This window comes from Sylvia atricapilla, chromosome 21 (genome assembly GCF_009819655.1).
Source record: "Sylvia atricapilla isolate bSylAtr1 chromosome 21, bSylAtr1.pri, whole genome shotgun sequence".
In the NCBI taxonomy this organism is placed as follows: domain Eukaryota; kingdom Metazoa; phylum Chordata; class Aves; order Passeriformes; family Sylviidae; genus Sylvia; species Sylvia atricapilla.
In genome coordinates this window covers 24,253-39,616 of record NC_089160.1, presented here as the reverse complement: position 1 = coordinate 39,616, position 15,364 = coordinate 24,253, and the positions used below count along the sequence as shown (strand labels likewise).

The 15,364-nt window shown below is 34.3% G+C and overlaps 1 protein-coding gene across 1 annotated transcript in view; it reads right to left on the bottom strand.

The window, feature by feature from the left end:
* Nucleotides 1–15,364, bottom strand: part of RPGRIP1L (RPGRIP1 like) — a 41,014-nt gene that overhangs the window by 19,054 nt on the left and 6,596 nt on the right. The window contains exons 6-12 of the mRNA XM_066333787.1: nt 13,868–14,011; nt 12,501–12,606; nt 10,227–10,373; nt 8,319–8,392; nt 3,184–3,323; nt 815–921; nt 551–601 (exon numbers count right to left, since the gene is read on the bottom strand). Coding sequence (XP_066189884.1) covers nt 551–601; nt 815–921; nt 3,184–3,323; nt 8,319–8,392; nt 10,227–10,373; nt 12,501–12,606; nt 13,868–14,011 — 769 coding nt within the window. The remainder of the gene's footprint in view (nt 1–550; nt 602–814; nt 922–3,183; nt 3,324–8,318; nt 8,393–10,226; nt 10,374–12,500; nt 12,607–13,867; nt 14,012–15,364) is intronic.

Sequence of the window (15,364 nt, the reverse complement as noted above, 5' to 3'; positions counted from 1 at the left end):
TTGCTAAGCATTGCTATACTACATATTGGAACTTTCATGCTTATGGTATACTTGCATCAATTATAGAATTTATAAACAAAATTGGTTTTAGTAAACATTATAGGGATAACAAGATGCCATGAGAAGTCACATAACTGAGAACAACTAAGGTTTTTTAATATGGCTGTGAATTGGACTTAATTAACTTTTGATGTTATAATTAATTATTTACATAAATTAAGATTTAATTCTGGCAAATTTTTAGTCTTCCATTATGATTAACTGTAACTAAAAAACAACAAAAGCACACATTTGAGCTTGAGGCATTACAACTACCAAAAGATGCTCAAATAATTCAACCCTTGAAAATTCCAGGTGTGTAGAAAGTATTTAATCGTCAGCCGAGGGTTTAACAAAGGAAGAAAAAACCCAACAAAACCAACCAACAAACAAAAACCCCTGGCACAAACGAGAAAATAAGAGAGTGCAAGATACAGAATTCTAGGATGGTTTGGGTTGAAAGGGATCCAAAATATCATCGAGTTCCAAACCCTCATTCTTTGTAAGTTACCTTTATAAGGAAGAGGGTTTCATTACGTTCTGCCACACCAACATCACTTTCCTGAAAATTAATGGAAAGGTGTTATCAGATGTGAATCGAAGAAACTCATTCAGAAAAACAAGATACATTCTCACTAGAAATGTTATTTTGCTATATAGCCTGAATAAACAAACACTTATTTTTCTATATTCTTTGACTTTCAAGAAGTATCTCCACTATGCATAAAACACAGAGGGTTTTTTTTCTCATATTTGAAACAAAAAGATAGTTAACCTTCGTCAAAAGCTTCACTTGATTTTTCAGTTCATCTAGTTGTTCCTTTTGTTCCAGGTAGCGTAACTGCAGGTCTTTGTTGTCTTGCATTAGCTTTTCCTTTTGATCTTGATATAGAAGAACAAAATATTACACTTAATTAAACATAGTTTAAAAAAATTACAAACTCGATTTTTTAATATTAATATATGTATGAAAATTTCATTGCAAAATGCAGAAACGAATGTATTTTGTATGTGGAAATCTTCATATCCATATTCTGGTTAGGACAAGGTTAACTTTTGCAGCACATCAACTTTCACTGACACAATACATACTTCTGTATTAAGACAACTATAAAAAAATTGTATTTAGTAAATAGTGTACTCTGTAAATCAGTACTGCAAGAACAACAAACGCAGCAATGCATGAGATTTTATTCACGTAAAATAAAAAGAGACATAACTAAATAGACATAACTAAGTAAATACATACACTGCATGAATTTATGAGTGACAACAATCCTTGCTATAGGAATTGTTTCAAATTAGATTTTGTATTAGCTTATCTCAGTCTTTTAAAACTTGCATGAAACACTACTGTTAGTAAGCTTTAATGAACATGAACCAAACAGCTATTGTAATTTATAGCTGAGAACGTGGAAAATACTGGTAAGACAAGAATAAATGTCTAACGGAAATGAGGCTAGTAGAAGAGTGTTATAGCTTTTGCAAGTACCATATTAAGAAAAGAAAAGGTAAGCATAGTTAGAGTGTTACTCTGTATTCTGTGTGAATACATCTCTTTTAAGTATTACAAAGCACGTTATGATGTTATGGCCAGAAAAATATTAGTAAAACATTTAGATAAAATTAAAGGGTCATTCTAACAGGGAAATACAGAAGGAAGACATGGAAAATGTCAAGATGATGTTGCTGTCCTGTAGCATTAAAAAATTTCAAGGCTTCATTTATTTTACCATCTTTCTTAGACCTGGAAAAGAAGTTTAGGAAAAAGATTCATATGCCAAACTAGAAAGAGTAGACAAGACATTATTTCTACGCTACTTCTAGGCAGTATGTTCAGACAAGCATTTATTTCAATTCTCCTACTGAACTTCAAACAGCAATGTGCAGAAAAGGCAGATACTCTGAAATACATGACCGAAGAAAGTTATACTGACTATGTTTCATGAAAGACAGAGCTGTAATCAAATCCTAGATACAGAGGCCTAGAAGGATATTAGTACATCTACTTCAGCTGCAGTCAATTCACTACAAATCGGAAGAGTAGGGTGTTTCACGGTGTGTTTCAGTTTAGCAGTACAACAAGCTACCTGTGGAAGGGATGGTAAACATTTGACAATTAAACGTAATGCCCACAGGAAGGAAAGAAGATGGAATGCCAGCTTTTTCATAATCATGCTACGAGGAACAACTGTTAGCATGTCATAACTTCATAATAGTGTAGCTTAAGGCATCTTTATTTTAGTACAAGTTAAGGCTAATTTTGCAAACACTTGCTGTGGTCAAATTAAATATTTAAATATTGAGTCTGGTATTTTAACTCAGCAGAAATATTGAGAATCCTAATGGTAAGCACATGCTGAACTCAAGCCATAATCATAAGAATTATTTACAACAAGTTGGCCCACTTCATTCCATTAAATTGTTCACAGAAATGCACCTCTTAAAAATACACATTTGAAGAATCAACTCCTAACTAAATATTTTCACTTTCTGCCTGTGATTGTCTTTTGTAAACTTCATATTACTGCAGTAATCAGTGTTGAGATAAAGATTGCAAACTAAGTATTCACTAAGGGTAAGCAGAAAATAATCAACCCTACATCATGAAGAAAATGCACATGAAATAATCTGTTCATTAGATTAAAAGAAAACAGTGTTATTTTAAATGTACGATGGTGTAAATAAAAATTATTTTCAGTGTACACTGAAAATACAAAGAATTTCTGAATTAATCAAATTGAAAGACAAGCGTCACCAAGGGCCTATGTGGGCTTCATGTAGCTTTGTACAGTGAACAGAATAGTGGTTTATAATTTGAGAGAGATTGTCACAGGAGTTTTTTTTCATAAGAATTTTCAGTGTAGAGAAGAGAAGAAATACTGAATAAAGAGTAAATATGAACCAAACAGATGAAGAATGAATGCAGCTGAAATTACATGAGCCTCATTCAGCCCATATTCTGTACTGGGTCAATTTTTGCACTTGATAGTTACAACTGAGCCATATTTAGCAAATGTACACTTAAAATGCAGCTTTGAACATACCAGCAAGAGAACTACTCTATTCTGGGCAGTATACCTCAACTCCAACATGAGTGTAACGTCACATATCGAGAAAATACTAGTTCTTTGAAAAATATACCTCTTTCTACTTTGATCTTGTCAAGGATTTCATTTTTGTCTGCTAAATCAGTTTTGATAGCCGTCTCTAGCTTAGCAATTTGCAGTTTCAGTTGCTGTTCCTTTAATTTCCATTGCTGTTCATGGGGCAGACTGAAGACACTGTGATAAAATATATGTTACACGAAAAACTTTTAGAAATCAGCTTCACCAGAAAACAATGAAGAAAAAATGTAGCACAGAGACCACTGTCATCGTGGCTGAAGAATTATGTAAACATGTTGGTCTGCTGCACTTGAAACCAAGGTGGCTCTCTCAGGCTGCACGCAGTTAAAAAACATGAAAGATTTGTGGGATAAGCAAAGGAACTGGCCTCAATTTAGAGATCCAAAGTTAAAACAAGTTCATAGCACGCAACATTTGTGGGACTAGAAAATGAATTCAGATGCATATCCCAGAATAATCCACAACTACAAACTTCAGTAAGCGACAACTACAAAACTTTTGTATACAAACTGTCTTAATCTAGAGAATTGGGATCATCCACCTGATTTCTTTTACATTTCTGAGACATGCAGAACCTAAAGTCAGTTGCCTAGTCAAAGAAATGCTGACCACAATGTGGCAACAGTATTCTAATACTCTAAAATAACAATTCTGTTACTGATTAAGAAGCACATATAAAGTAATCTTTCTTCTACTTGAAGAAATAATAAAAAAAAAGTGAGAAAATAAATTAGAATAACTATTTTGCCTTTAACATTATTTACTTGTAGACTGCCAATCTGTTTGCAAGGACTGGATAAAGAATCAGAACTGCTGAAACCAGAACAAAATGTGTAACTCAGACAAATAAAAGTAATTGTATTATATAATCTACAGTATAACTCCTTGCAGGTAAAAATAAAAACCAATGTGTAACTTAAGACAGTGAATGCTATGCTCTTCATATTACTGTTGTTCAATTCTTGCATTCTTACTGACTGGAAAAATGTCCATCTTGACAAAGCATAAACCAGTTTATTCACTTATATATTCTGTGAAAAAATCATAAAACTGTGGGTTTTTTTTTTTAAATAAAGGAGTCAATTCCTCAACTCCCTTTGCTGAAACTCATCAGTTAACAAACATAATATTTTACACATATATATATGTATATATATGTGTATATATATATATATATATATATATATATACACATACATGTATTAAAAATTTTTCTGGAATCTATTTTGACATCTATCTCCCCCCACAGAGCTATATAACAAGCCTCAACAACAACAACAACAACAACAACAAAACCCAACAACAAAACAACAACAACAACAACAAAACCCAAACCAACACCAAACCAAACAAAAAGCCAAAACACCACCACCAACAACAAAAAAAACCCCACAAAACCAACCAACAACAAAAACAAAAAAAACACCAAAGAAGAAAGAAATATTGCAGAAGGGGCAGCCCACAGAGCTTTGCAGACTGTACCTGAGGACTCAAAGAGAATGCCCTGCTCTGATGGGTGACTACATGCAGTAGTTCTGAGTACTTTTAAGTGCAGTTACATCAAAAATACTTGAAGAATGACCTTAAGGTTTAAGAAAACAAACTGTTACAGCATGAACTATAGACTCTGAAGTATATGGCAAGGGTTTATTATGGGTTTCACCCACACTTGAGGGTCCAGCCTGGCAGAACGTGGCTATAATAATGAGCGAGACGGCTGATCACGAGTGCCTTGAAAAATCAAAAGGGTTTTAATAAAGATGGAAAACTATACAAAAGGCAAAACAAAGCTGAGCACAGCACAGAGATGAACTCTTGCTTGCTACAGCACCTCAAAAAGTGAAAAGCGTGGAGTTCCATTGCTCTCTCTCTTTTGCGCATAATAGCTTAGGTGGGCTTTTTGGCCCTTGGCCCAGTGAGTGAAACAACAATCTTTGAGTAACATTCTCAGGGTCCAATCTACACTTCTGGGCTGGTTCCGAGCCAATTACAAAGAGAAATAGACAGAACTTTCCAGCTAACTTCTTAACATGTCAAAAGGAAAAGTGAGACTCTTTCCCTATTTGGAAGCACCTGCTAGAGGTATAGGGATTGCATTACCAATTTATATTCCAGATTTGTGCTCTTCTTAAAAACAGTTTTATTTCCCCCTATTTTGTTGTTTCCTTATAGTATAAGAACCTATTTAATACATTTCTCCAGGCACAGAGCATCTTACACTTTGACAGATTGTCTTTTACAGCACGCAAGAACTTAGGAAATGCTTCTAAGTTCTGCAGTAAAATAATATATATTTTACTCTCCTATAATTTTGATGCTAATATGCAGGGAATATAACGTACTGCATCCACTATCATTCCATAATACTGCCTCGGTACAGAAAATATACAGTGTGTTCTCTAACTGCCTGAAGTCTCATTGGTCCCATGAAGAAAGAATAAATGATATCAAAAAAGACATCAAATATCCTTAGTTTTCACACTTTGAAAGTGTTTTCATGTTTTAATGACGACTATACATGCATTTGTTAGCTTTAGTACAGTAACTTCACATAAAAATGTAGCTACATCTAATTTAGTTTTTTGGAACACTATACTGTCAGAGAAACCATTAAGAGTTACAATGATAGCAGTTCAAGATTTCAGAGTTTAAATGAAGAACATTTCAGAAGACAGGTTTCATTCAAACCTATGTACTGCTTACGTTTATGTTGGTTGGTTTGAATTAAGTCCACTTGTGTTGCTTTCTTAATTTGAATTTTAAGATTCATGTCGGATGCCTTTCACACCTACTGTGTTTCATTGGAGTTGAAGCCATGTGGATAAACTATAATGGTCAACCACACTGCACATTGTTTCTTCTGGAGGAATTTAGGCATTGCCAGATTTGCATTACAAGGTCATATGAAAACCACTCCTCCAAACCTTTTATCAAAATGTACTGCTTTATTGGACAAAGAGTAAATAATAAGAGTCAACTGACAAATTCATACTTGTTCTTTGCAAACTTTTCAAGTGCAGTTCTGCAGTCTTTGCTTCGGCAAAATTGCTATCAACTTCCCAAAAATAGCTTCAGCAAAGGATGGGTTTGTGCCTCTTTTCCTCTATTAAAAAGATGTATTAATTATCTAGCACCTGTGGACACTTAGCACCCAACACTAGCAACAAGTAATCTGCAGTACAGTTGCATTGTGAAAATGGGAAACTGAAATGAAAATGTTATAATGAAATTATCCATTTCTTCTTGTTAATCAACGTGCTGGTTTTGTCTGAGGCAGAGGTAATTTTTTTTCCTAGTGGTTGGTATGCGGTTGTGTTTTGGATTTGTCCTGAACACTGTGATGATAATACAGAGATCTTTTTGTTACTGCTGAGGAGGGTTTGGAGATAACCAAGGCATTTTCTGGCTTTCATAGTGCTGCCCTGAGGAGAGGGCTGGGTGTGGGAAACTGCAAGGGGACACAGCTCGGAAAGCAGATCAAAGTAATATTTTCTAGTACATAAATTGAGAGGAAGGAGGAGAAAGGGAAGACATTTGGAATGATGGTGTTTGTCCTCCCAAGTCACTGTCACACATGATGGAGCCCTGAAGGTGCAAAACACCTGCCTACCCCAAGGAAGCCAGGAATTAATTCCTTGTTTAGATTTCCTTGTGTGCATGGCTTTTGTTTTCCCTATTAAACTGTCTTTATTTCACTGCATAGTTTTTCTAGCTTTTATCCTTTCAATTCTCTCCCCAGCCTGCTGGTGGGGGAGTGAGCAAGGGCTGCAAGGGGCTTGGGGTATGGCTGGGGTTAAACCACAACATGGAATGATGAAACGTGAATCAACATTTAAATGGGACTGTATGAAAAGACAGATAATTTTAGATAAAAGAACAGCCATACTGTAGGTTACTGCATAGTAACAGATTTAAATTTACTTAGTTTAACATCTTCTTAAATTCTCTATGACTTAAGTAGAACAGAAATATTATAAATTGATTTGTGTTACTTTTCTACATAATGATAAAAGACAAAAAGAAATCATAATCATAAATATTTATAATATGATCAAATTTTAGAAAAATCTACAACAATGAACTTAAGTGACAGACAACAGATCAACTGACCCTATCAGCTGACCCTGACTCAAAACCTCTGAGTATTGTGTTTATGTAACTGCTACATCTCACAAGTAAAAAATTGGTTTAAGTTACTTGTACTCACCATTTTTCACTTCTATAATTTTTAATTTCACCACAAATAGTACAAAAAGTAAAAGAAAATTTGTAAGAACACTATAGACAAAATCTGGTATCACTCCCATTGTGCTTAGTCATTGGTATTTTTTGACAGACATCCCACTGACAAGTCAAACACTTAAAGAGGAGAAATAATTTCAATACAAGAAAAAATATCAAGCATTTTACCTACTTTCGGAGACAATTATTAACTCTGAGACATGTCTTATTATCTAACCTTCTTCAGCACAAAAAATCACAATTTCACAATAAAGGAAAAGTTCATCTGAAGGTCATTTTTTTCTTTAATATGCTTGTGGCAATTGGCAAAAATTACCTCTTTTCTATATCAGTAGAAATGAAATTATAGCTATTACAAAAGAAACAAATCACACCTCAAAATTAGTGGAAAAGCTGCCAAATATCAGACTTTATAAAGGTTCACTGTGAAGTGCTCGAAGAACTTTAGACAGAAATTTAAACACCTCTATGTTAAAACAAAACAAAACAAAAAAACCAACAAAAAACAATTCCAAAACATGAAAGAAACCCAAATTAATATATATCTACCTAGATGCATTTTTCTTTCAACAATAACTCTGCAGAAAATAATGAGAAATTCACGTAAGAAATTACTTCATTTATGTTCAAAATCAAGTGACTCCTACTTATTTTTAATTACACTTTTTAAATAGTAACCTACTGTTTCAAGAGTATTAGAACAAGTTGGTCCATTTCAACCGGACAGATGAAATACAGGTAGAGTAGCATGAATGTTTTAATATGTGCTTACTGATATGATAAACTCGAGCATGAACGTATTTATGTGTGCACATGAACACTCAATATGCACATTCCAGCACAGAGTGTATGAAAACCTATTCAACAGGACAGGAATCTGATTTTTTATATACCGAAGCCATAACTTACCTCTTATGGAGCTTATCATAATTTTCCTTCAAGAGTTCATTCTCTTTTTCTAGATCATTTATTCTTTCCTGTAACTAAAAAAAAAGAAGGAAGTTTCATTTGGACACAAAAGGAAATTACAATGAATGTGTGAAGACAAATAGTCAATTATTTGTATGCATTGTCAAGCTATTTTTTTTTATACAACGTCAGAATCACAGAATATCCTGCATTGGAAGAGATCCACAAGGACTTGATAGTCCAACTTTTAAGTGAATGGCCCATTTGGGGATGAAACCCACAATCTTCACAGTATTAGCACCCTACTCTAACCAACAGAGCCAATCTCAGAGTATACATGCAAAATAATATAAAAAAATCTAAAAGTCAAAGTGTATTACTGACATCATAAACAACATATTCTTGTTTTCAAAATATTTGCTAAAGCAAGACATAACTTTAAAGCTATGAGATAACCAAGAAGATACTTATATGCATTACAGTAGTTTAAAGGTTTGGAGGAAGGATCTATGAGATAATCTTGGTAAACCTGGTTCATGCAAAATACATTAAAAATAGATAAACCAGGTGGCAAAACTAAATTTACTACAAAATGTAACAGAAAAACAAGTAAGCCGGCAGACTCTTACTCCTCATGCATTGAAGAGAATGAGGAATAAACCACTTGATTTTCAGCCCTAAGTGTGAATGACATTAGTCCGAGAGCCTCTAGACAAAAAAACAGAAGTAACTTGAACTGCTAAATCAGTTCTATACAGTTCTATGCTAATCAGTACTATAAAGTACTGGAATTAAATCAGGTTGAAAGAATACTAAAAAAAGCTATTATCAATAAACCAAGTATGATTTTCTTTCAGTAAACAAATCACTTGTTCAGTATCAGAATTGATATGAAATCCTATGCTTGAACCTCAAATAATGTCCAAATACAGTGCAGTGACTATGTGGCACAGGGATCAGGTGTGGTTGATATTCTGTCAAATGCAAGCAGCAGCCACTGTTCTTTTCTCTTTTAATGGGGTGTTGGGGGGTGAGTTTTGCTCCTTTTTACTCTAAAGAATTTTTCCCCATAAGTTACCAATGAGACTAAATGTCATACTTAAGACTATTTAACAAAACAAAGGGGTGCTGAGGGGGGTGGGGGTTTGAGGCAGGTAAAGGACTGAGCTTCAGGCCGCTGGGTAGGGCTGGTACTCCTGCTGAAGGAGTTCACTGTCTCTGAGGAGTCCAGTCCTGGGAAATCTGCCATTATCTGCTCGCCCTAGAATTCTGAGCTTCTCTGCTGCCCTGCGAGAGCTGGGCCAGCCCTGCCCCACCGTCAGAGTTTTTGTCGGCACTGCTCGTCTGCTACAGAGTGACCCTGCACCCCCCTACCCTGCTGGACACCTTGCCATCCCAGCTACCAGCCCGGGACTTCTCCACTGCTTCCACTTGGTGTTTTGAGGATCCTACAAAGGCACTGAGACCAAACTGCCCTGAGTTTTTGTGAAGCAAAGTCCTCGAAGTTCTCGGTATACTGTTTTGTTATCAATGCTGTAGTTGTGGTTTTTTGTTTGTTTCTTGTTTGCTTTGTTATACATACTGGTAAATAACTGCTATTTCTATTTCCAAAATCTTTTGCCTAAAAGCTTTTAACTGAAAAAAATTATAATTGGAAAAAGGGAGGTGGTGGTTTACATTCTCCATTCCAAGGGAAGCTCCAGCTTTCCCTGGCAGATACCTGTCTTCCCAAACAAAGCTATGGGGTAAAATCATATAGATCACTAGTATATATATCACTAGGTCAGTCTGCTAAATGTGTTTGAAACATCTATTCACATTTCCACAATTAAAAGGTATCCCATATTAACTGTTCCCTTATCTATATGTAGCTCAAGCAGATTCAAGATCTCCTGAACACAATCTCACCTCTTCTGTCCTACTGTTTGAAATAGTTACCGACTGCAATTCTTTTTGAAGACGGAAGGACTTTAACCGCTCCTCTTTAAGCTGAACATTCAGTTCATCACCTTTTGCTAATAAAGCATCGTGGTTGGTCTTCAAGTTCTTTAGATTCTGTGAAAAGGAAGGAAGGAATATCAAAATCAGACTCAGAATGTTCCCACAGAGTACATCTCAACATATACTTGAGAAGGGGCTCTCAAGGTGCTACTGAGTGGATGATCTCAATGCGATCCGGAGGACACATTCCTGCACTAAGTAACTGAAAGTAACTTTCACTTCCCATGGCCAGCAGAAGGTGACCTCATGAACATTAAACCCTCAGTTTACTCATGATGAAAATGACAAAGACATAAATCTGTAAAGCAATTAAAAGATTTTGCACTGGTTACAGTGGTTTGACATGCTAACCAAAAGCCACTGCAGCAGCAAGCAGAAATCAATGTCGTTCACATCTATGCTAATCATGAGCTTGCCATAGCTCTCTTAACCCTTATATTTATATATACATGTACACACATATAAATCTTTATACCTATAGTTATACATTATACCTATAGTTATACATATACACACAATTGTAGACATATAATTCTTTCACAACCCTCATGCATTCAGCTCTATTTCCCAGCTGGATGAATTTCGATAAGGGACTCCTGATTTCCTTTACATTTTCATTTACTTTGATAGCTTATAGTAAAACACATTTAACCAATTTTAAAATTAAATGGAGGATGCTGATAGAGTCTCTGTTTCCAGAATATTAGTTAATATTATACTGTCAATATTCCACAAGTAAGCCTCACTTATTAAAAATTCAAATGTAAATCACATTCAAATTATGATTTGAGACAAAATAGCCGAAAGCCCTATCTTCTGTTTCACAAAATGACTGGATGATAATTTATGCCAAATACATACATGAATACAGTTAATGTTCAATGCTTTTAGACAGAAAGAAGTTAGCTTCATTTTTTCCATACAATATTCCCACAAAATAGTAAAATGGAGAAGCTAAATGATAATCCTGTAAAAATTGTTTATGTTCACATGCAGTCTCAACAGACTGGAAATGAAAAAAAAAAAAAAAGAAAAATCAGTCACCAACTTCATCTTCAGTCTTTTGTATCTCATTTCTCAGCAAGTTAAAAATCACGGAGAATAAACAACATTAGCAGTCAGTCTATGAAAAAGAAATAGAGTTACTTTTATAGCAATTTTTATAACTAGTTATTTATAGATATTAATAGAGATAATTTAAATTCTAGAGTTAAACTCTCTATTTTAGATTTCAAATTTCTTAAAGAGAAAGAAGACAAAAAGCCATGTTAAACCTCTTCTCAGATCAGCAGAGAAGATACAGGAATTACACTGAAGAGGAGGAGGAAGGCGAAGCAAAACAAAATGCAGAAACATAAAAACATGGGCAAAAAACCCAATCCAACAAAAATCTAATGGCACTAGTGTTATTTAGCACACTAAAAATATGCTGACAGAACTAAGAGTTTATAAGGACAATCAGTGCTTCCATTTGGTAAGGCTGGACACTTTATAAAGCCCTACTGCAGTTAGGATTCCTACTTACAGGAACTCTCCCATTTCCAAGGTATTATCACACCACCTTTGTATTCACATGCACTTCTCCATATACATACAGGAAAAAGCAGAAAAAAGCTGTATAATTAAAATATATAGATAATCTACCATGGAATTGCATGTTCTGGAGACATTTTCATAAAATTGCCCTTTTTAGAAGGAAAATTATTACTTAAAGTAGCCCTCTAAAGTAATTTCCATTAACACATGAGCAGAGGTTAAATCCTCATGTCAAAACAGTAGAGCCAAACTGCTCAAGCTTCAGCAAAGAGTAATAAAGTGAAGGGGGCTTGGTACTCCTTTTTGGCAAATCAGTAAATCTAAGTCAAAGTCCTCTCTTTAAATGATCAGGGAGCTCTTTTCATAGCCAGACAACTCAGTTAATTTGTCATAATCTGCTTGGTATGACTTTGCAGATCAAATCACTAAGACCTGCTAGATCCTGCTGAAAAAAAAAAAAAAAACCCAGAGATTAATACTAAAAATCCCTACACCATCTGGAGTAGTTTGAGCGCAATGTAGGATGTGGTTCATTTTAATGTACTCAGTATTGACTTAGAATGAAGACCTGTGTATAATTTTTCTTCTGTTTAGCACGTTTATGTGATAAGAGTATAGGCATGTTATTGATCAAATTCCAATTACCTCTTGAAGCATGAGAAATTTTCCTTCCAATGCTGAAAGAGCATTGCTTTTCTCAGCTAGCTGTTTACGGACCTTTATCATTTCCACATTGTCCTGAATGTTTAGCCTTCAGAATTAAAAAGAAACGCATCATAAACACATACTTCAAAGAAGATGTAGTGTATAGTACCCAAATTATTTGTTCTTCTATAATTTATACTAGAGAATTTAGGTAAATGAACCATTTGATGACACAGCAACTTCAATCAATTCATACACATCTTTGTTTATTGTATAAAACTGCACATGACTGAAAAAAATAACAATCCTACGCCTAAAGAGATTATTTTCCCTCTCTCCCCCCATCAAAAGTATTCTGTGCCAGTAGAAAACAATTTTATGAAGTTTCCTTATCAAATATTGTAAATGAAATATGAGTTAGCAATTTAGACTACCGCATCCTAAGTCTGGTATTCTAACAAGCTGCAGGTGTGTTTTAATTACATAAAAATCATTTAATATCTATGCAAATATTCTTAGAATTCTACGATTAATTTGAGCCTGTACTGTTTATTAGAAAGGATGTTTAAAATAATTCAAAATCAAAATACATATATTTACTTAGTTTTTCCTTACTTCAAATGGTGCAACTAAACCCCATTACTTCCACAAGTATGAGAGCAGGAACTAATTGGGATTTTTATTAATATAAATGATGATAAAATCAGAATAAATTTTCAATATCTGAGAAGGCAATTTCTCTTTCAATATTTTGACATTTTTGTGTATTTTAGACATGCTGGACAAACTGTCACAATGCCACACTGGAGCAAGTGAAGGGGCTACAAAGCTTAGACATCTGAAAAACAGCTGAGTATGTTAGTAAAAAAAATAGAGAATTGCTCTCTAATACTAAAACAGTGTTAGAGAATTTAATTTGTCTCAACATTTTCTGTAACAGCTGAACCAGTATTTTTCAATGATTTGTAGACTCCTAATTACTGAGTAGTGAACATTAAATTGTCCACTATTAACCTACACCTAAAATTTGATAAGATTTAAAGTGAACGAAAAATAGGTGATTAAAATGTTATGACTTCAACTTCAATTGAACCTGTATCATCTGGGAAAAAATTATTCTCTAAAATGGTAAGTATGAACTTTTTTGGTTATTTATGAAAAAACATCATAACTTCTTATTGTACCTATCTCCTTGCTTAGAATTAACCATGCTCTTTGGCAAAACATTTTATGACTTGGTTTCACCAATCGGACAAAAATTAATGAGGCCCACATTTTTTTACAGAAGTAGTAACTTCCACAGCTACCTACAAATGTTACAGCTCTTTTAACGCTTCCACCATGGAGACTTTAATTTTTCACAATACCTTTGGCTTGCTGTACCCTGCTCTTTCAGCCGTAGGGTGGATTCTTCAATTTCCTTCTCCTTCCTTCTTAGTTGACTCCCAAGAATCTCTCTGGCACGGTCTAGTTCCTCAATTTGTTTTCTTTGGGACTCAATGACAGTCTCCCTGCAAGTACAAACATTCTACATTCCAAAACCAGCTATTTATTTTTTCAAAGGAAAAAAAACCAGAGTACTGAAGTAAGTCAAACTCTTAAGTGTTCAGTAAAATCTGTATTTCTTATTAACATGTATCATAAGAGAGGCATATGAGTTTAAATTGCTACGAAAGCACAACACAAACTCTCAAAATAAATGTTTCTGTGGACTGAACAGTATTTGGCAGAACCTGAAAACATCGTTCACAGTTTCTTATACTCTGTATTAGCAGTATCCTCCTTCTAATCCATTAGCACCAATGGTTTCTCAAAAGCGAAACACCATTACTGGCCATCACAAGATTAGATCTTCAACAGATTTTTAAGCTTTTATTCTGAGACGGGAAAAATCTAACCCCCGCCCTCCAAAAAATCAAAAAATAAAATAAAATCAAAATATGTGTTTTAAACAGTGGAATTCATCCAGTAAATGCAATTTTAAAAGTAATTTACAGGAATATTTCTGGACAATTGTTTCCTATGATTCCAGTTAATCTTTGTGTTTATAAAATTTCAAGCACAAAAAAAATGGCTGCACATTAATCCATGTATTTCTAAACTTAGCTTGCCCATTAATTCCAATTTAGCATTTACAGAGAATGTAATCAATAATCTGATTCAAGTAAATCACTATGGAAATAAACAGCTTTTAGAAAACCCAGGTTCTAAATACACAGTTCAGAGTAGAAAAATATTCTAATCAGATCTCAGTATCTTCAAATTAGGTGTTAACTATATTTTCTATGTAACACCTCTCTATTTTCATGCAATCTCTAAATCAAGGATGTTGAAAGGGTTTCCTAAGCTTCAATTCCAGTTAAAATGTGGACTTGGATCACAAACCACACTTCAAAATGCAAAACTGAATCAGAATCATTTCACATAACTATCCCAATACTGTGCTTTTTGCACTTACCCATAATATTATGTCTCCCTCTAGAAATGAAACTTTAACGCATAAGCAGAACACATTCACTTAGTCACCACCTAAATGGTGGTGCACATTTTAGGATTTAAGCTGGTAAAAATTTTGCAGCTAAGGTTCCTTCTTCTTTTGTCAGCTTTGACCCATAACAAACAAGGCAGGCCTTGCATTCTAACAAAGAGAGCCTCACTGGAGATCAGTTTTAACTTGTAGCCAAATTCTTACATACCTACATACATTTTGCATTCTAAATCGCAGATTCCCTGTTTTCCTTATCATAAAACATTTCTGCATTGTTACCAGTGTTATTGTTGTCAGAACCAACTATTTTACTTTCTGAAGTGAAAACTTAAAAGATATACTTTTTTTTCTTCAAGAAAACCATAAGTTGAAAGAA